This window comes from Cryptotermes secundus, unplaced genomic scaffold (genome assembly GCF_002891405.2).
Source record: "Cryptotermes secundus unplaced genomic scaffold, Csec_1.0 scaffold131, whole genome shotgun sequence".
Classification (NCBI taxonomy): domain Eukaryota; kingdom Metazoa; phylum Arthropoda; class Insecta; order Blattodea; family Kalotermitidae; genus Cryptotermes; species Cryptotermes secundus.
This window is the reverse complement of record NW_019742552.1, coordinates 572487-595027: the sequence shown is the minus strand read 5'-3', so window position 1 is coordinate 595027 and position 22541 is coordinate 572487. Positions and strand designations below refer to the sequence as shown.

General features: G+C 41.0%; 1 protein-coding gene across 5 annotated transcripts in view; it reads right to left on the bottom strand.

Annotated features, from left to right (window-relative positions):
- Positions 1 to 22541, bottom strand: part of LOC111873277 (sodium/calcium exchanger 3) — a 285375-nt gene that overhangs the window by 47147 nt on the left and 215687 nt on the right. For 4 of the 5 annotated variants that reach the window (XM_023867850.2, XM_023867852.2, XM_023867853.2 and 1 more), the window contains exons 3-4: positions 16513 to 16655; positions 12495 to 12594 (exon numbers count right to left, since the gene is read on the bottom strand). In XM_023867850.2, the coding sequence (XP_023723618.1) occupies positions 12495 to 12594; positions 16513 to 16655 (243 nt within the window). The remainder of the gene's footprint in view (positions 1 to 12494; positions 12595 to 16512; positions 16656 to 22541) is intronic. The other variant, XM_023867851.2, reaches the window with a different exon arrangement.

The window sequence follows — 22541 nt, the reverse complement described above, 5'->3', positions numbered from 1 at the left end:
GTGTTTTATAGCAGGGTCATAAAATGAGTGTTCTATAACACGCTACACAGACTGGAGAATATTTCATACGGCATTTTATGTTTCTTTACGGTCTTTGCCCACAGAATATTTAATTTGCGAGTAGTTATCAATTAGTTACCGCCACCAAATTAACAGATAGATATCACGTTGGTGCGGCCGTCATATTCCTGTTTTACATCACACAAGAAAATTATCCTAATAAAAGTCGCATATTTTTTAAAGACCGATGATTAGGTTAAATTTCATGACTTTACGTTGTGCGTTCAAGTTCTAAGGTCTCCGATTTTTTTTTCTCACACAATAATCATACAAAAAATTTTTCACTTTTCAACGTAATCTCCCTGCAGCCGTACACATTTTTCACAACGTCGACGCCATGATTCCATGGCCGCTGCGAACGCNAAATGCCAACTTTGGGGGCGATGTTTTCCACACTCAATCGGCGATCCTCCAAAACAACTTTCTCAACTCGCTCGACCATGTTGTCAGACCGGCTGGTGCGAGGCCGGGATTGTTTTGGTTCGTTGTCACACGACGTTCAGCCTTCTTTGAACTGTCGCGCCCATGAACGCACATTTTTCACATTCATAACACCATCACCACATGTCTCACTCAACTGGCGATGAATTTCAATGGGTGTCGCACCACGCAAGTGGAGAAAACGAATGATTACTCGCTGTTCTTGTAACGAAAACGTCGCCATTATAAGTATCAAAAACACTCCTCACACTCGCCGCTACCACTAGAATTCTGTGTGCCGTAGAGTTCTGCCATCTCTGTTACGCATTCACAAAGAGTGCACACGTATTTTAAACAAAACCGCATGTGTCTATCTGCTCCCAGTCCTGAGAAAAAAAATCGGAGAACTTGAACGCCCCTCGTACATTACACAGCGTTAGTATCGCAGCCATCTCAGAAATGCAAACGTCTTTCATTACATTATTAATGAAAGTTTTAACAATTTACACCTGTGGACAGATGCGTACTGGTATGGTATACATACGAGGTACCAATAAAATTCTTCCTTTATAAGACAAGGAAAGCATGTTCATATATGGGTATCAGGGTCAGTAATGAATAAAAATACTCTGTGCTCACTAAATTTGAGCGTATTTCCCACTTTTTTTTAATTCCAGGCGAAGTATCAGGGTTTCTCTTCCACACAGATTTATTGGAATACTGATATGTTCCAAGCGAAAACTGACATAAAGTTAAACAAACATGGCTGCATTATGAAACCATAACGCATGTAAGGAACAAATTCATCTGTAGAGACGCACTCCCAAGACGTCATCCTGGAGCCAAGTCAGATGGTTTACTAGCGGTGGGGGAAGTCTCATGCAGTGTCTGTCTCTTATTTATTGATTTCATGCGTCGAATTAAGAAACTAATAGCGCGAGCATCGTAGTGTCTGAGTGTCGGAAGATTAATTCAAGTCATTAAAATTAAATTAAAAGCTTTCATATATTTAGTAATTGGAAGATGAAGGCTGTATGTTATTTCGAAACGTTGGTGCCGGTCTCCTAAACTACCAGGAATCATATTCCTGTAGACAACAATCTCAGTAACAATGAAATATGAAATTGTAATTTTTAACCTGAACCTTCATGAGGTGGTTGAAACTCAGAACAGCGCTTCATTAGGAAATCCTTTCATGTCTGTTATAAATGCTTCCATTTTACGCATGTGTTCTACGCCGTGATTATGCGGCAACGTTCCTAAAATGAATGTTTCGTGTGTTTGTATAGCCTAAATTTACCAATTCAGGCGACGATGTTAGAGATATGAATGTTTTTCAGTGAATCGTTCGAATAGGCGGCTGTTATTTTCATTGAATATGCTTCTGTTTAATGGTACCCTCAGTTTTTATCCTAATTTTCTTATTTCGTATGGAAAGATAGGATCAGACCTGTGATATGTCAGTGTGTCCATACGTCTCTCTCATGTAATAACTTTGAAATACTTCAATGGATTTTCATGAAACATGGTATCAACATCATGCCACGAGAGGACATCACGCTTTTGTAATTTAAATGTAATTGTACATTAACCACAATTATTCAATTTTAAAATTACCTAATAAGATATCTTATCCGTATATACCATATGTTACAATTCTATTACTTAATACATATTAATTTATAGTTCATGACAACATTATTATCGAGACTGAAACATCTAAAGGAAAGGAAACATTATAAGAACTCAGTGTTTAATCGCATGAATGCATTAGGTTGCCTTACATAAATTCATTCGTCTCTCAGAAACCGCCCGCATATCGACAGTAGTTTATTGCAGATGCTGCTGATACCCTTGCATATCAGAGATATACCTGAGTAGACTAACATCAGCTACTTCAATTTAATTTGTTAATTATAAACCATCTCGAACCATACTGGATGCAAGCGATTATAAATCTAAATGATCTCTATACGACAATTACGCCTAGAAGTTCTTTTACGATAAACCCTTCTTGATAACCTGGGTATATTTACAAGTCAACTTTGTGCTCCTAGGGTGTTATGTGAAGCTTCCTAGAAATTTGTTCAGTATTTTTATAGACGAAACATGTAGAGAAAAGGATTAGCACAAGGAAACCGCCTTCATTTTTTACAATTAGTGCAAAGTTTGCTTAATAATGCCAGGACTAGATATAAAATAGAAATAAAGCAACTTTAAGTATTTCATTATTAATCTGATTTAAAGACTGTAGCCAATACTCGCGCATTCCATGAATTTTACGATGTAGGATCAAACCGGCTCTCCACTTCAGCAGAATATGTCAATGCAAAGTTACGTAACTCTTCGTATTTCGATCAGAGTTGCCGGCCATGAGTCGGCCAACACGTGCTGTCGGTCATGCCAGGCTCTCAGAACGCTGTAAACGCAGCGAGCCGGCAATTCCCTTGTACTGGCATTTAACCTGATTACTCAGAAAGAAGTGACAGGAGCTGAAGCATGAACACGGGTCTAGAAAATGTTATAAGATGAATGTATCGCAGTTCCACTTCTTTGCAGTCCTTCTTCTACGCCTCACAAGTAAGTCTGACCTTTACTCTACTTTGTAGAGACGTAGAAGTTCTTTGTTAGGTAATTTAAGAATGCTATATCAGTAACATAAGTTATTTCGCTTCGAAAGAGATGGGAGGATGATTAGGCCTATGTACGAAAAATCTGTAGAGATATCTGAGAAGGTATTATACCGGTATTGTCTTGGAAGAACTGAGGAATCCCCAACGAGGATAGCCAAAGATTCTCTAGGGTTCGACTTAGAAATTTTCGGAACGCAAGTGAGAATTTTACGGCATACTGAGGTATGCAAACGTTCGCTCTTCGGCTATTTTTAACGGCGCTGTCTTAACAAGATATTCCTATTCGAAAGATAATAGCAGGATAAGCACGTTCTCTAGTCTTCACTTTCCGATATGGGAGACACAGTGGCTTATCCCAAACTTCGGAAACTTCCTTGAAACGACCGATCAATCGAACGAACGAAGATGTTTCCTGTGGGCAAACTGAGCCAGTCAAGCTCGTGACACCATCCGATGTTGAACAACCACAGGTTGTTACAGGACGTGATTTCATATGGCCAGGCCAAACACTAGTGATGCTGAATCCCGAGGACTACAAGAGCTCCTCTCCGCGTTCTGACACATCTTTGCTATGAAGAGAGAATACTACGGACAGACCGACAAAGTATAACACCGTACAGATACGGGAGAGGCCAGACCGATTCACCAACCACCGAAAAGTATTCCCCAAACAAAACAGGCGGATATCGAAGAGATGCTCGAGGACATGTAACGAGGTGGGGTTATCGAAGAGTCAGACAGACCCTGGTTATCCTCCGTTGTTCAAAGGCCGTAGTCCCTCATTCACGTGACAATATGTATGCAGTAATTCCGAAAATTTGTTCAGAATTTTGTACAGGTTGCGAAATGCAACAAGAGTGTAAAATTTTGACGCGTTCTCTTTTTCCTTTAATGATTCTATAACAACAAGATGTGCGCGGACTACTGCATCAAGATTGCTATGTTGCTGTTGGGTCTAGACTGTCAATTTAAAATTGGCGGTTCTCAAATGAGTCTTGCCGCGTTTCATGTTGCGTAGCATATTGTATTTCATATTTGGTGTTGATTCTGCCTTACAGGAAATGAATCTGAAATGCGATGTTAATTTTTCTACAGGCTTCTTTTCGAAACAGTTTTAGCTTAGATGAATATTTGTGAGTCAAGGACGAGATGAGCGCACAAAAGCATGTAATCTATCCCTCGTTGTTTCCCGATTTTAACCAAACTGGAATGCGTCAATAAACTTTAGTAAAATCTCCTCATATCAAATTTTATAATAATCTGTTCTGCGATTTTCAAGTTTCTACGAATGTGAAGTCAGGTATGCCGAAGAGATCAGTCACAGTTTTTAATTTCCCTTTGCGAATACAACAAAAATGGCAAAGTTTACAAATTGAACCGCGTCAATTGTACTTAACTACCACTCGTATACATTTTGTGAACGGAATAAAAAATGTACAGCATGTCGCAGTCGGTCTCCCATACTTCCTGAGGAGGCAGTGTTAAGCAAAAACGTTAAAAAAAAACCATGGCCCTCTGTAACCATTGAGGAGTTGCGGGTGCTTTAACAGGTGTAAGAAACAAATTTGTACTTCTGTGAAATTCCAACTGGCAATAATGATGACGGTTTCACTTAAACTGTAGTCACTACTGATGCCCTGCTTTTTCTAGCTTCACGTGTTTCTGATCCGTGGCATGCATTGGGATAATGCAAAAATCATATTGTCTGTGTGCGTATTTTTGTAAAATGAATTAACAATTCACTCCCATTGGGTAGGTTTATATCCACTGCATTTATATATTACGTGGTAAGCCAGAAGTTGCCGAATATCGTAGACGTTTCTGAAACCCGCAAGTGTTTGGTAAAATGGGAAATAGTAACAGATCTTCCATATAACCAAGAACATGCAGCATGAGAGCCCGTAGCTGAGGCAGAGCGCATGCCGAATTTAGTACAAAATAGCCTAATCATGAGCGTGTTTTTTTTTTACATACATTCTGATGTGTATGTTCTTGCCTGTAGCCAGTTGATTATGAATTTCTGGTCAATTCTGCCATTAGGTGCTTATACATGGCCGGATTCCCCAACCCATACAGTTCAGCGTTGAAGATCAATCCATCCGGGATGAATTTAGCAGCATATGAAACTCCCACTTGTGGACCACCGATGGCCCTCACGGGACAGCTGGAAGCACATTTCAACATCAATTCTCAGCGAATGTGTGGTGTGGCCTGATTGAAGAGGAGTTGACTGGACCATTCGTTTTGAAGGAACATCAAACTCATATCTGCACTTATGATGAACGAACTGTCGCTTTTAAAGGAGAACGTGCCTCTGGAGATAAGGCTCTGGACGAAATTTCACCACGATTGGGCGCCTCCATTTTCTGGTCGCAAATTTATTACTAGCCCAGAAAACTGAAAAGGCATAAGCCAACCGACCTAACGACGCGCTTCATATAAATGTAATACATACAATAACAAAGCCACACTCGAAATAGATTCCTAGAGAATGCTCACTGAAGCATTTCCCTCCCCGACAAGTTCTTTGTTAGTATTTAAGTCTCAGGTTAAGTATGTCATAAGATGCACTTATAGTCCTTAATACCGACAGATTGTACAAGAAACGGAGATATTAAAAGAAACTTAACTCAGCGTTAAGGGAGTCGATGGATTAGCCGCACTGGTCCAGTAGCTTGGCCGCCAAGATCTCCGGACTTAACCCGGCGTCATTTACTTTTACGGAGTTTTACGAAAGAGATGATCTACCAGACCAGAATAGAGACGAGAGTGGAACTACTGGGAAGAATTATGAATATACTGGAAGACTTCCGATAGTACAACGGGCAGTAAACTCTTGTTTGAGCCTAAAAGTTGTGTACTGAAAAGTGTGGCAGACATTTTGAACAGTCGACTTAAACGTGTATCGCATAATATTTACCAATAAATCTTATTAACACTGTCGTTTATGTTTTTTGAGGCGCCGGGATAGCTCAGTCAGTACGGATATGGGCTACGAGCTGAACAAATCATCCACACAGGCTATGGGGCCACCAGCCTCCTACCTAATGGTTAGTGGGGAGGAGGCTCTCTTTCCCCGGGATTAAAGCGGCTGGGACGCGAAGCTGACCACCCATCTCTATCTAGTGCCACAGTCAAGAATGGTGGAGCTCTAACTCAATTCTCTCACAAATCATTTATGACGTAGTACTTAATTCATTAAGAACAGGAACAACTATACCGTTTATTGTTTTTGTGTGTTCCTGAAACATCCATAAATCCTCAACAGCTGGAAATAGGGGCCAGTGCTGCATCAATGTTTTTACTCGACATTACGTTCGGACTCACCTCCCGAAGTACACAAAACTTGTTGTGAAACACTGTATATGTACGTTACTTATAAGCTACATTTATGCATACTTGGCTTTCGCATGTTTCGTCGTTAAGGCGTATTTCGTACACAATTAGCTCCTTCAACCTAGCGTGTTAATATAATGGTAACGCCCTATATATATGTTTCTGGGAGTAGCGGGTCCGATTCTCGGTCGGACTGGAGACTAACCTGACAGGTTTTGAAAATCCTCTTCATTCAAATACTGGAGTGCATTGTGAAAGAGATCATGATAATCGCTTTTAAAATCTTTACCAATTACCATTAATGGTCATCTTTCCAAATCCTTAACATGAAACAGCCCTTTTAAACAGTAAAGTGATGAATATAAAAATATCATCAATATTAGGTAGGTCCTTTAGGCCGCGCCATAGCTCAAGCGGTTAGTCGCTGGCTTCCCATCGCGGCGGCCCGGGTTCGATCCCGGGTCTGGTCAAGTGGGATTTGTGGTGGACAAAATGGCGCTGGGGCAGGTTTTCTCCGAGTACTTTGGTTTTCCCTGCCAATCTTCATTCCACCAATTGCTCCATAATCACCCTTACCTATCATCTGGGGCTGGTACAATAGGCCAGAAGTGGCCGCAGTACAAGGCACTTAGTCCCACCTCACTAGCAATAAAAAAAATAAAAAAGCAGGTCCCTTGTCACCACGGCATGGCGCGTCCTCAGGTTAAGGATGTAAGGACAGCCTCCAGATATGGACGGTAGTTGCGAATATAATGAATAAGCAGTCACGGACAGCCGAGATTCGGTGGTCCTCCAGCTTGGGGAATGAACATAGGGGTAACAACCCCTCACCGTAAAAATAATTATATTACAAAATGCTACAAAATGTCTCGGATATGACCGAATTATTTGGATACGCGACTTGAGTTAAGGGAAATGGGTAGGAGATCTGGTACATTGAACATGAGGAGTCTATGTAGGACAGGTTCGCTCACGACAGTTGTAAGCATACAGGATTCTGGTTGGAAAGCCAGAGGGACAGACACCACTAAGAATACCTAGACGGAGGGATGATATTATTACAATTGATATTAGAGGCGTGGGATGAGGCGGTAGGGAGTGGATTGATCTGGCTCAGGATATGGACAAGTGGAAGGTTCTTTTGAACACGACAATTCCACTTCGGATTCCTTAAAATGTTAGGATATTGAGCAGTAGCTGAGCGACTAGCGGGGTCTCAAAAGGGGCTCAGTTCCATGGAGGCAGTTTGTTGGTCATCATATTGTCACGTGTAAGGGTGACTTATAATATGGCTTCTGGATTGGATGATTGGATTTAGTGCACCTTAAACATTTAGAACTCGGGACTACAGAAACTACAGTGCTATCGCTATTCTACACACTCCCAGTTCACCGTTACACAAGCACCAGGGTTCTCAGTCTTCACTAGTGGTGTCCTGGCAACGGATTTATAACAGTGTCACTGTCACTTCAAATCACACACGAAGTCTTCTTTGCACAGTCTAATTCATTCCTTGCCCTTTCTTTTCAGTCATCTTGGACTGCCATGTCCAGAACTCTACAAAATTCTTGACAACTACTACTCTCAAGTGAGCTCTCTCAACTCCTGGAAACAACTAACTCTTCTCAACTGAACCCTTCTTTATGACCACTTTACACGGATCACGCAGAAAATACAACCTCTATTGTTAAGGAGGTGTGTTTACTGGTCCTGTTGTTTCGACCGTTGGCTCCCGCGGGAATGTGTTTACCGAGTCATTGCCTAGCAACGGGTCTATATGTCACAATACCTTTATGAACAAAATGTATAAGATTAGCATGTTCAAATGATGTAAGATTTGAAGCTTTCATGGCGAATACATGCACTAAAATTGTATCCGGCTATCAGCCGTGTCAATGTTGAACTAAAAACCTAAGTTTCAGAGATTTCCTCGGTCTCCATTATCCACCCTGTTCAACTCTTACACAGCTGATCGCCCGAGAAAATTTTAACGCATATTCGAAACACTTAATACGTCTCGTTGACAGAGTACCAACTGGCATAGGTACTGAAATATTAACATACGGCTAAGTGTAAAGTTAGCAAAATCTGTTTCTATGTTTGCTTTTTATTATTTCAATTTCTTATTTTCTATCAAATGAATTGGCATAAGGAGTTTTAAAACACATTCTGCAGATGGAAAACTTCCATTTCCATTAAGACGTAGGGCGATGCAATGTGTTTAACAGTTCCTGACCTCTTGGGTTCACGACATGTCAAGTGCAAGGAAAATCTTTTCAGTTTTCCGGTCTTCTTTTAAGCTTTAAATATGGATATAAACTTCCACGCACACTCCAAGAAAGTAAGAAGGATGCCAAAACGTAGTTGGCGTTCATCCAGTTTTTAACTTTTCCAGCCGGATTCTCTTTCACCACACTGATATGAAGTAAAGATGAAAAGACAGATCTACAGCAGCTGCTTGAGCGTCAGCGTCCAAATTCATGCGGAAACAAAGGTGCACTGAAGGCAATTGTGATCGGACTCCAAGGAAGGAAGCGATATAAATGGAGCAGTATAAGAGAAATCAATAACAGCCTTCTTGTTCCTTCCAGATACAAAACAAGGGATGCCTACACAGAATTTAGCATCCACAGAGGGCTGCTTAGTCTACTCAAGAGCTAAATTACAAATGAAAAGAATTCACGCTCACAGGAATGAACATAGTATATGTCACATTCTCTGTTGTCACTAAATATCCACATATGTCTAGTGAAATTACAACTTAATAATGTTGTATTTTAGCGTCCTGTTGCAATGATTCACGTCCATGGTGTATGTATTGACCGTCTTCTAGTGCACACAATCTTACTTGTCACTTCACTACATGTTTCGGCATCACTGTGCCATCCTCAGGTGTGGCAGCCACAAGAGAAGGACACATCACAAGACGCAGTATACACAAAATATAGGAAGAACGACTCCCATAGCGGAAGATTGATACAATACGCGAGTTTGAAATACGACGTATAAGATGATAAATCTTAACAAAATTTTAATATATAAATTTTATTATAGTACATGACGAATATACATTTTAAATCATTTTACAAACGATACATGATGGCGAGTAGTGCAATAGTTTAATGTAAATAACACACCTGAGGATGGCACAGTGATGCCGAAACATGTAGTGAAGTGACAAGTGAGATTGTGTGCACTAGAAGACGGTCAATAAATACGCATCATGAAATTACAACTTGGTTAATATTCCGCAACATCACTAGCTCTTCACAGGGGGGCTGAAACTGTCGAATGCCTTTCAAGACCTTAACAAGGGAATACCTGACAGATACATTTTAGACTATAATTTGTTTCATGGTTCGAAATTGGAAGCAGGGAGAACTGTTCTAAAATTTCGCTTAGTGGGGGGTAGAGTCCTGCTACGCCTGCAATATCTTGCTTGTGTGTTGTTCCCTGTAGCAGCTTGTGGTGCTGTCTTCACTAGTATTCACTACGTGTATCCAAACTGTTTAATCAGATAGCCAGAGAGTAAGGCCCGACCTAGCAACACCATGGGATCGGCACAGCAGCTGCACCAGCCTTACTGAGTAAGTGTAGCCACACTGTGTAATCAGATAGCCAGAGAGTAGGGCCCGACCTAGCAACACCACGGGATCGGCAGAGCAGCTGCACCAGCCTTACTGAGTAAGTGTAGCCACACTGTGTAATCAGATAGCCAGAGAGTAGGGCCCGACCTAGCAACACCATGGGATCGGCAGAGCAGCTGCACCAGCCTTACTGAGTAAGTGTAGCCACACTGTGTAATCAGATAGCCAGAGAGTAGGGCCCGACCTAGCAACACCATGGGATCGGCAGAGCAGCTGCACCAGCCTTACTGAGTAAGTGTAGCCACACTGTGTAATCAGATAGCCAGAGAGTAGGGCCCGACCTAGCAACACCATGGGATCGGCAGAGCAGCTGCACCAGCCTTACTGAGTAAGTGTAGCCACACTGTGTAATCAGATAGCCAGAGAGTAGGGCCCGACCTAGCAACACCATGGGATCGGCAGAGCAGCTGCACCAGCCTTACTGAGTAAGTGTAGCCACACTGTGTAATCAGATAGCCAGAGAGTAGGGCCCGACCTAGCAACACCATGGGATCGGCAGAGCAGCTGCACCAGCCTTACTGAGTAAGTGTAGCCACACTGTGTAATCAGATAGCCAGAGAGTAGGGCCCGACCTAGCAACACCATGGGATCGGCAGAGCAGCTGCACCAGCCTTACTGAGTAAGTGTAGCCACACTGTGTAATCAGATAGCCAGAGAGTAGGGCCCGACCTAGCAACACCATGGGATCGGCAGAGCAGCTGCACCAGCCTTACTGAGTAAGTGTAGCCACACTGTGTAATCAGATAGCCAGAGAGTAGGGCCCGATCTAGCAACACCATGGGATCGGCAGAGCAGCTGCACCAGCCTTACTGAGTAAGTGTACACACATTGTGTAATCTGATAGCCAGAGAGTATGAGTCGGGCCCGACCTAGGATGTGTAGGACGAATAGGATGGCATTAACAAGTTCAATATACTTCAGACGCACAATTGTAAACGCTGTGAGATATTACTAATAATGTAAATGGACACACTCTTGTGCTTCATGCTTATTCCGGTACCCCTTCACCGAAGAGATGCAGTACATTTATGGTTAGAGACCGTATTGTGGCAGCAACCAGTGCAAATATACTAAATTAGGTGTAGACCCTCCAGATACCCTGTACTCGAATCCAATGCCTTGAAAGGACCCCAGCCCATACTGACTTTTTGAGAGGCCAACCGGCTAGCAGGGGTAGAGGGAGCAGCTGTGGACAGATGTAGCTAACTAGATCAGGATGCAGACCTTCCCAGCTACAGACTGGAGGCAGCTCAGGTACGCCGTACCCGAGATGTTCCCATGTTCCTACCCACCCACCGACGTATCCGCCTTCTTCATTGAAAGCGCTATGGCATAACAATGGTGTTAGCAGTTTGGGATAGTACACCACTACTTGACGATGATGGCATAACAGGCCTATTATGATGAAACTAAATGTCACTGTCACAATCGACTAATGGCAGCAAGATTTGTTCGAGTGACACTATACTCGTATTTCTTTCGGTTACAAGCATATTGTACGGCCATACTTCCATTTAACCAATTATAGCAGAATGGTTACTATATGTACAACCTGTGTTAACACTAAACGCCTGAAATATGTACATAGTGCGCATTTGTTTTTAAATATTCTCAGAAAAAGACAACCAGTATTTTCCTAAACAGAATTAACTTTTTAACGAAATTCCTGTGAGGTAGGGATTAAATTTTTGTATAATAATCAAATGAACTTCATTCTTGAAAGGAAACGAGCTGGAAATGTGCCTAATTCATTATACTGATATGCTGAAATAATTTCTTTTTTAATATTTTAGACGTTCAGACTTCATGAATGAGGGTCCTCCTTCAGAAGTTCAGAGGTGTTCAGTCAGTCAAGAAATTTATGGCTCTTTATGTAGTCTGAAGGTTCATCGCTGTGTTCACAAAGGCCTGTCACTGATCCTGTTCTGAATCACAGAAATACATTTCACACCCTCGCACTCTATTTCTCTAAGATGCGTTTCAGTACAGAATTACAGGCTGAAATGTTACATGCGTTTGGAATCTCTTCTTAAAGGAAGGGCTTACTCGGGAAACCTAGTAGCAAAAGAAAGGATACTGTTAACTTGTATCATAAAGAAATAAGTCCTGTAACTGTGGACCGATTTCATTTGGCTCAGTATAGGGGCTAGTGTAAGGTTCTTGTGAGCACTGTAATAAACCTTTTGGGTCCCGTAAATGGCGTGGAATTTCTTGAGCAAAGTCCCAAGACCCAACTTACTTAAGAGGTTTACGTGCAGACAGTGTAACACCGATGGAGTAGAAGAGTTCTAAAAAATCACAGGCACTAATCAGTAGGAGACACGGCGTGACTCATTGACAGCAAAGATATATATCCCCATGTTCCGGGTAGCCGCACTTGGTCGGCGCAAGAACTTACCTGGACTGACGGTGATAGCTTCAATGAACTGTTCTTTCCAAGACGACGTCCCTATGAGAATTGAAGCGTTTGCTCTCTGGACAAGCTTATCAACGGTATTCTGTAACATAAATGCAATGTGTTGGAACTCATGGAAAAGTTGCCCGAGAGTAGGAGCAGGGAAAAGACAAAAGAGACATTGTGCATATCATCATTTTCAAAATGCTTTCTTTGCTATTTTGTATAGCTTACACCCGTGATCTTCGCATTCTTATCAAGATAAACCTACATTGCAAAGCTAACTCCACAATGGATACAACTCTGCATTGCGTTGTAAACTGTGCTTAATTTCGTGTCGTTAAATATTCACTAAACCAATCACAGCGGCCGCGCGGTCTATGGAATGAAATGTCTTCTCCCGCTGGAACTCTGGGATCGTGGGTTCCAATTCCACTCAAGGCATGGATGTATGTCTGCTTTTATTTCTGTGTTCGCGCAGAGAGCGGCCTTGCGGCGGGCTCTTCTGTCCAGAAGGAGTCCTACAGATTGTCTAACATTAAGCAGGGAGACAGAACAGACAGAACAGACAGGCGGACAGACAGACAGATAGATAGATAGATAGACAGACAGGCAGGCATGTAGGCTGATAGATACGAGGGTAAGTCAATAAGTAAGTTAAAATGGATATAGAACTTAAACAAATAAGAGTACTGATTTGAAAAATGCTTTTATTTCTCAACATAATCTCCCTGTACATTGAGATAGGAATATTCATTATGCAAATGTTCGAAAAATATCTGTTCATCTCAATGGGATAGTCATCATGCTAATAATTTCTTGCATGATGAGCAGTTTTTTGGAAAACGAAAAAGTTCAATCTGAGTTTCATGCAAAACAGATCAGCCGGTATACAACATTTTAGTTATCCAACAATTTTCAGTTAGGACTCCCTACTACCATATTTAATGGAAATTCGTTAAAACGTTTCGGAGATGAAACGAAGGACGGAAAAATAATCTCTTCATTATGCGCTACTTTTATGCACTTCGAGGAAAGTTCATGTGAAACAAGAACACTTGCGATCTCAGCCTAAAAATTCAGTAAAATTTACACCCTTCCACCCCCTTTGGGCGGAAGCATGCACACACACGATGTCGCTCTAAAATTTAGCAAGACTGAAATCAGTAACTTCTGCCCTATGAATCGAATGAGATGGGAGGAACAGATGGGACATACCCCGGGGATCACTGGAACATTGTAATTAGTAGCTAATTTGCATGTAAACAAGAAGGCGAACTGAAAAGCACTTTGACCAAAATACAAATTAAATGCATACATCATTTGGGGCATTAATATTAAAATAATAGTTTTTAAACTTGACCAAAAATGGAAATTATACGTCGAAATAATTTTGAATATTAATATTGCAGACAAACTTTACACAACTCAATCCGAACCGAAATAACACGTAAGCCTATAGGTAATTTTGGGCACTAAACTTGTCGCCATAACGTCTCTTCTCCTTGACCAAAATGGAAATAGCATGTACTGGCAATGTAAATATTTTAACTCAAGACGCAGTACTTTTAGTGCAATATACCTTTCCGGAACCTTGAACAGGATTTTATGGTCTGTTTACTCCATCCCATACGGAAGACAACAGGCTGATCATTTCTTGTGGTCGTTTGGTCGTTTATTTACGTCTAAAAATGCTTCCAGTTTATTTATTTCCTTCGGAACCTTACAAATATTTATATCTTATTTAAAACCTACATATGTGTACTTCTTTTGTCTCTTACATTGAATTAATTTTTCCAATTTTGCTTCGTGTAAGTAATTTCGATAGATATTTCAACAATATTAATTATTTTAGTGATATTTTCACCGCCTCTATAGTCTAGTGGCCAGAGTTCCTGGCTACAGATCAAGAGGTTCTGGGTTCGCTTTCCGGCGCTACCGAATTTTCTGAGAAGTAGTGGGTCTGGAACGGGGTCCACTGAGCCTCGTGACGATAATTGGGGAACTACTTGAATGGAAAAGTAGCAGCTCCTGTCTATAAAACCGAGAATAACGACCGTGGGGATTTGTTGCGCTGACCACGTGACACCCTCTATCCGTTAAGTTGGCATTAACTCCGCTGACAAGCGGCAGTCGCTCGGTCGGTATAGTTCGTTTGCGGACTAAAACCACGGAGTTTCAACGATACTTTTATTTCGAATTTAACTACACTGTCCTGTGGGTTCTGTACTTTGCCACAAGTTTCCTTTCAGTAAACAAATTCCAGAGATATCTTCCACCAATTCCAATGCATATAATTATGGAGGTTGTTCTAAACCTAAATTAGTATATGTAAAGGAAACCAGGTTTTAAACGAAATGAGTTACTAATCACCACAACTGAAACTGTGCTGAATGCGAATGGTCTGCATGAATGAGTATGCCAGGTGCTTTATAATCGTAAAGAAGAGTTACTTGTGCCTTTTTTGTTCTGCTCGTTAGCCGTAGTGTAGGAAACTCCACTAGGTTCCGGTTTAGGGTAAATTGCTGCTGACCTTCGCCAGCACAGTCAATCTTGGTTCCAGACCCCGCGGGTTCCATGACCATATTTTTACATCTCATCACTCTTGAGTTCTGAGATTCACTCCACTAGGAGCTGAACAGCCCCAAATTATAGTTCATAGCCCTCCAGGACAGAGGATTTGCGGGGGCTGATAACCCCTTTACAAGAATTAATTACTCGCAATTCTTATAGGAGGAGGGAAATCGATGACGATTCCTATATGATTGGAACAGGTCTTCAGGACTTGTCGTTGCTGCTGCTGCTGCTGTTGCTGTTGCTGATGATAATTCATATTTTTCAAGGCGGAAGGTGAATGGCTGAAATTATCTGTTGCTCTCTACAAAGATCTGAAGCATCATAATGTGGTCAGCTTTTCTAATTGTCCCATTTCGGATCAACTAACTTCTGAGTCGTGGTATTACTTTTACACATTTTACTATAAACTACTCTTGTAAAACGGCCATCAGCTGCTTAGTTGAATACTAACTATAACGCACTATGAACAATGCAAGTATTTACAAAATTGTTAATACTGATGCCTAAAACAAAATATGCAACAAACTGCGAGCGTGATCATAAAACTCGTGCAGAAAGGAGATTTCAATGTTTTATGATAAGTTGAACACATTAATCTTCGTAATATAAGCAGAATTGAGGGTGTTTGAGAACAGGGTGTTGAGAATATTTGGACCAAAGAGAGATGAAGTGACAGGAGGTTGGAGAAAACTGCATAATGAGGAGCTTCATAACTTGTACTCTTCTCCAAGTATAATTAGAATGATTAAGTCAAGGAGGATGACGTAGGCAGGTCATGTAGCACGAATGGGGGCGACGAGGAATGCGTATAGGATATTGGTGGGAGAGTCAGAAGGAAAGAGACCACAGGGAAGACCAAGGCGTAGGTGGGTGGACAATAATAGAATGGATCTTAGAGAGATAGGATGGGATGGTATGGATTGAATAGATCTGGCTCAGGATAGGGACCAGTGGAGGGCTCTTGTGAACATGGTAATGAACATTCGGGTTCCATAAAATGCTGGGAAATTCTTGAGTAGCTGCAGAATTGGCGGCTCCTCCAGAAGGGCTGAGCTGCATAACTAATATACTCGTAAGCAGAATGGCTGGAACCTCTAACATTATGAAACACTGGCGTACGTATCTCAATAATACATCTAGGACAAAAGAACTCTGTAATCAGTAGATTATTCCACATGTTCATGAGGATGGCATGGTCGTTTGGGCTCCCTGTGTTTACATTAGTAAAGCGGTTATTCTGTACAGAATCTTCAGAACTATTCAGTCATATTTTTCTCTCTCTTAATGTCCATAGATTGTTATAATTACAAGACTTATGTTTCAGAATATTTTATCTCAATAGCAGCGTTTCACCTCTGTCCAAATTAGTGTACAGTTACGCAAACAGTCTTGGTGCTTGACTTTTCTTGAAATAGAAAAAGAGAAAATTTTCAGATATTCTCACCTTGAACTCCTTGCTTTCCTTGATGCGGATTTGTGCTCGCGTGATGTCTCCTAACCTGGGACGCCCAAGCAACGCCATTTTGTCTGCCTCCGTCCGGTCTTCAGGACGCTTCCTTTCCGCAACTGCCGCGAGACCTGCCTCTTCTGGAAGCGACAATGCCACATGTCATACACTGCACAGCAGTGAATCATTTGTTTCATTTAAAAACCTCATCAAGAACAACCCATTTATCACATAGACTAAAAATCAGAGGTAATTCCAATATAAATAATGGCTCCTTCATCATGAAATCTTCCTTTCATATTTTTTTTATTGCTAGTGGGGTGAGACCAAGTCCCTTGTACTGCGGCCACTTCTGGCCTATGGTACCAGCCCCAGATGATAGGTGAGGGCGATTGTGGAGCAATTGGTGGAATGAAGATTGGCAGGGTAAACCGAAGTACCCGGAGAAAACCTGCCCCAGCGCCACTTTGTCCACCATAAATCCCACTTGACCAGACCTGGGTTCGAATCCGGTCCGCCGCGATGGGAAGCCAGCGATTAACCGCTTGAGCCATGGCGCGACCTCTTCCTTTCTTAACTAGTTACAAATGTTGACAGAGGGACAGAATTTTCGTGACATCCAGACATATCAGGGCTACGTGAGCCTCAGAAATGGTCCTCTGAATATGGTCTTGCCCATACACATTAAAACATGAGATCAAATCAGATTCACATAAAACAGTAATGACAACGTCATGAATAGGTGATTTGTTGTTCTTTTAATCATGTTTCACCATAAACCACTGCCATGCCGTCGTGACGTAATGCAGGCTGTGTAATTATTTACTTTTAATTCGTGGTTTATTTTACGGTTCTTTCTGCATATCGGACTTCACAGCGTCGAATAACACCATCTCACGAATAAACTGTGCAATTATAAGTTATCTAAAACAGAACTACATGAATTATGATTTATAAAGGATCTGTCTAACGTTCTACTTTCCTGGAATCAGTGCTGGTAAGAGAATTCCAGACAGCAGATGTATAATTCAAGTTTCTTTCCGATTAGGCTGATGTAAAGCAACTAAAAATTAATGAAAAAAGGAGAAAGTAATAGTCCGTATTAGGTCTAATAACTTCGCAGAATGAGAAAATAAATAATCAACATTCTGATGTAAATACAGTCAAGAAAAACAATAAGATCATTATAATCAATATATAAAATACCAGAGTTACAGAGGACATGGTCAAAAGTCAGCACATCAGTTTTGCAGGGGTAATACCTGGCTGAAAAATAAAGTAGTCATCAACAGAAGTGATACAACAAAAACTCTTATATCGTCAACACAAATTTGCTACAAAAATATGTAACGCATCTACTGAGCAACAAAGGTCGTAAAACAGAACCTTGAAGAACGCCAGGAAGCGCGATTGGCAGTTACAAAAATCACCAGAAAATCTAACAAACACAAAGTATCGGTTAGGTAACTACAAAACCAATTAATATAATGAGCACACAAATAACCACTGAGCTTATCTAAAAGCAGGGAACGGCAAAAGCATTGCTGTGATCAAATTAGGTGGAATCAACCGTCCTTGAGAACACAGTGGGAGTAATAGCGACGAAATCCGTAGTTGTTGAATTTGTTTCGGTAAAACCATGCTGAGAACTTCATTTGCTCTTAAAATAGGATGGAAATATTTTCAGGAATGACAAATTCAGACATCTTAGAAAAATGGCAGTAGACCTATAATTACTAACAGAGGCTCTGCTGTTTTTTAAATATAAGAACAGTCACTGCATTTTTCCTTACAGCAGGAAACATCTGCATAAAATAAAGGTAAACTTCAGTAAAAGGGCAAAAATCTCAGAGCAGCTCTTCACAACAACGCCACGGATACCACCCAACCGACGGATTTCGTTTGCCGCAGCCCGTCGAATACTTCGCAAACAACTCCGCTATTAACAAAGCTGGAGGGAGCGTCATTACGTCGACTGCACGACATCAAAATGGATAATATTATATAACCATGCTGTATACGAGTAGAAAATGCATTAGAACTTTCATTTGGTTTAATTAGGTGAATATTACGAACTTGAGATCGAGCACAACTGTCTCTGTCCTCCTTAAATTTAGAGTCGAAATTCCAAAACCCCTTGGATTAATGCTTATTTATTGATTTAGGCTAAGCATGTCTGTCACACTCTATGGTTGACTTCCGTAATTTACGGTGATAAGAGAATATTCTGTACAGGATTTCAGAGCCTTTTTTTATTTTCTTATTTTTTCCCCCCTTCTCGTGTAACATTTTAACTTACCAGAGTATCAATGAGGAAATTTATTATTACGAAAATAAGTAATGCAATTTTGTCGAGCTAAAGCATAATATTTCTGCGCTGAGGTTGTCTTCGGCGATATCAATAGCAGTTTGACTGTATAGGCCAGTTAAGCCACAGTTTGCTGAAAATTCGTATATTAAGTAGTCCCTTGAAACATATACCCACAAACGCCCTTATTCTGTGACAATACACAGGTTGGTATTAGCAAGCCAACGAGTTCGGGTGGGTGGCAGTGACTAGGTGTCACTCGACCATAAGAGCATTTTTCATCTTTATGCCGTCAGAGTTGCAGAAAGAAAAGATCAAACAATTTTTTTCCAACTTCACGCTTGTTGAACAAGCTGGAAAAAGCAAGTGGAAGCATAAATCACATCTCATTTTTATTTAGAATAAAGATGGCATTTACTTACAGGTGAACATCGTTCCCAGTCATAGCCAGGAACATTTTCGGCATTCCAAACTTTTTCTAAACAATGAAATAACTTTATAAGATGTCGGTTTTTGTATCGGGTGGGAAATCTTAGTTACCAATTAGTAGGCTGAAACCATCGCAAATTCTAATTTCTATCCAAGCAGATTCACTAGTAAATTCTACACTGAATCTGCGTTTGACTGCGAAACTGACTCCGAGATCGCGAGATCGCAATCAAGGCAACGCAGCCCCGAGTGAGATTCATTTCACAGTCGGTCAGCATGAAACACAGCGATGAGAAGGGAAAATACTGCAAATAAATATACTGTCAGGCCGAACACAGTGTCCGTGATGTCGAAGGCATGAACTGTCTTCGTTCGCTCGAGCGCTGGGATCGTGCGTTCGAATCCCACTCAAGGCATGAATGATTGCGTGTTCTGTGTGTAAGTAGCGGCCGTGCGAGGGGCTGATCCCCGGTCCAAGGAGTCCTACCTACCGTGTACAGGATTAAGAAACCGAAAAATGCCAAAGGTCCAACAAAAGGACTGCAGAGCCGTAGTTAGATAAATAGGTTGTCATTAAACATGTCTCCGTTAAGTATCTATTTTTATAATCCGTGAAGCAGTCATAAAATTCGTAGTGCCACCCTTGTCCCATTTTACAACCCCAGTGGGAGGCGGCAAAGAACCAGCAGATTATCCTCCTCTTTTTACAGATATGGAAACGAAAATCATGGAGTAGGGGTAGGATTTTTTTTATACAGAAGAGAAACATGTCAGCAGTTAAGAAGGTGAAGACTCTTAGCGACAGGATGTGACATATAACACTAGGAGGTCGCTGGTGTGATATAATTGTTCCGAATGAGCATGCCCCAAACAGAGGATAGAAATGATGATATGAAGGTCAGCTGCTATGAGGAACTGGAATATGTATTCGATAAATTCCCGAAGTACTACATGAAAATTCTGTTAGGAGATTTCAATGCCAAAGTAATTAGAGAAGACATTTTCAAACAAACAATTTGGAGCAAGAGGTTACAGAAAATTAGTGATGATAATGTTGGTAGACCAAGAAACTACATCACATTCAAAAGTGTAATAGTAAAGAGTGCAATGGTCCCACCTGGGCATGTTCTGGTGGAAAGACATACAATCAGACCGACCACATTGTCAGTATATTGGAGACTGCTTTCAAGTGTACTTGATATTCGACCTTTCAAAGAAGCAGCCTGTAGTGGTGGGAAGTTATGGAAAGACTGGCAGTAAATAAACAAGAGAACGCAAACATTTAGAGCAAGTGTCACGTAACTTCGAACAAGGCCAAGAGTAACCTTGAATGCGCAGAAGAAAAATTTCAGACAAATGGGTGGGTTAGAGGGTGTGAGAAGTGACAGGAGGTCAGTTGTGCACAACTGGCCGCCTGTCACTTCTCGCACCCTCTAACCCACCCATTTGTCTGAAATTTTTCTTCTGCGCATTCAAGGTTACTCTTGGCCTTGTTCGAAGTTACGTGACACTTGCTATAATATGCAGACATTAACTCTTATGAAGCTAAAGAGAGAGAAGATAAAGAACAGTGCCAGTTTAAAATCTCAAGGAGATTCACGTCTTTGAAAAGTTAGATGATGATGATGATGATGTGGATATCAGTATAGCTTGGGAAACTAGCAGACTGAACATAAAAATGTTCAGCCAAAGAGAATTATGAATTGAAGCAGCGTAAGCCATGGTTCGACGGAGGATGCTCGAAACTATGACATCAAAGGAAACAAGTCAAATTTCAATGGTTACAGAATCCGACAAACGGGAATTATCTGAACAGCGTAAGATGTGAAGCGAGTAGACATTTCAGGAACAAAAAGACGTGATATCTGAAATGCAAAATTAATGAGCTTGCAACTAACAGCAAGAACAAGGCGGCTTAAGGACCCGAAACATTGCAAGAAACAAGCGTATGCTATGTCCGTGCTACTTCTTGTGGTAAGGAAATAAAATAAAGAAGTTTCACACATACGAGTACAATATGCTGCTACGGTATAATATTCCTAAGAACAAGAACATTACAGGCTTATATAGATGAATAGATGAATTTAAGAAACGTTACCACCGCAGAAGTAACTCGGTAAAAATCAGAATGGTGATCTGCTTGCAGATTATTTCTCTGAGCTACTGAAATTACATAAAAGTAAAGGTATCCCTGTACCAGGCCGTGGAGACCCATAGGGTTGTGAGATGTTGAGGTTACAACATTTTCTAAGCTGCAGCGTAGTTGGTTGAGGCACTATGCTACAAGCAGGAAGGTCGCGGGTTCAAGTCCCGATAAGGTTATTGGATTGTTTTCAATTGACCTAATCCTTCCAGCGGCATTATGGCCCTGGGGTCGGCTCAGTCTCTAACAGAAATTATTATCAGGAATATTCTTGGAATATTTTTGGAGGTAAAGGGCGGCCGGCGCGTAGGGCTGATAACCTTGTCGCCATCTATGAGCCGATTGTCTGTAAAATATGGGAACCTCAACATCTCATAACCTTATGGGCCTTCACGGCCTGTTACAGGGATACCTTTACTTCTCTTTTACTTCTACTGAAATTACCGTACATAGAGGTGGAAATACAGCTGAGTCATTAGTACTGAGCCTAACACTTCTGAGGTAGAAATTGCTATTACAACAATGAAAATATATAAATCGTCCGGTAGTGATCAAATTCCGACAGAGCTGATTCAAGAAGGAGGAGAAATATTACGTTATGAAATCCATAAACTCGTTAATTCTATCTGAAATAGAAACGAATTGCCTGACATCGGCGGAGGTAGTCTATTGTTGCACTAATTTGCAAGAAGAGCGATAAAACTACATGTAATAATTATCGAGGTATGTATAAAATTGTGTTCGATATCCTTCTCACAAAATTAAGTTCGCATGTGCACGAAATTACTGGGGATCAACCATGTGGGCTTCGACACAATGAATAAATTATTTATCAGATATTTTTTTGCATTCGTCAGATATTAGAGAAAAAATGGGAGTACAATGAGACAGTACATCAGCTATTCATAGACTTCAAGAAAGCCTTTGATTCGGTTAGGGGGGAGAAGTTTTATACAATATTCTCAAAGAGTCTGGGGTACCCATGAAAGCCAAGAAAATAGTTGGCTGATTAAAATGTGTTTAAATACAACCTATAGCAGAGTCAGGATACGTCAACAATTGTATGATACGTCTCGTAGCCAAAATAGTCTAAAACAAGGGGATGCTTCCTCGCCAACTTTCTATTGCCCCATAAGGAAGGTCCAA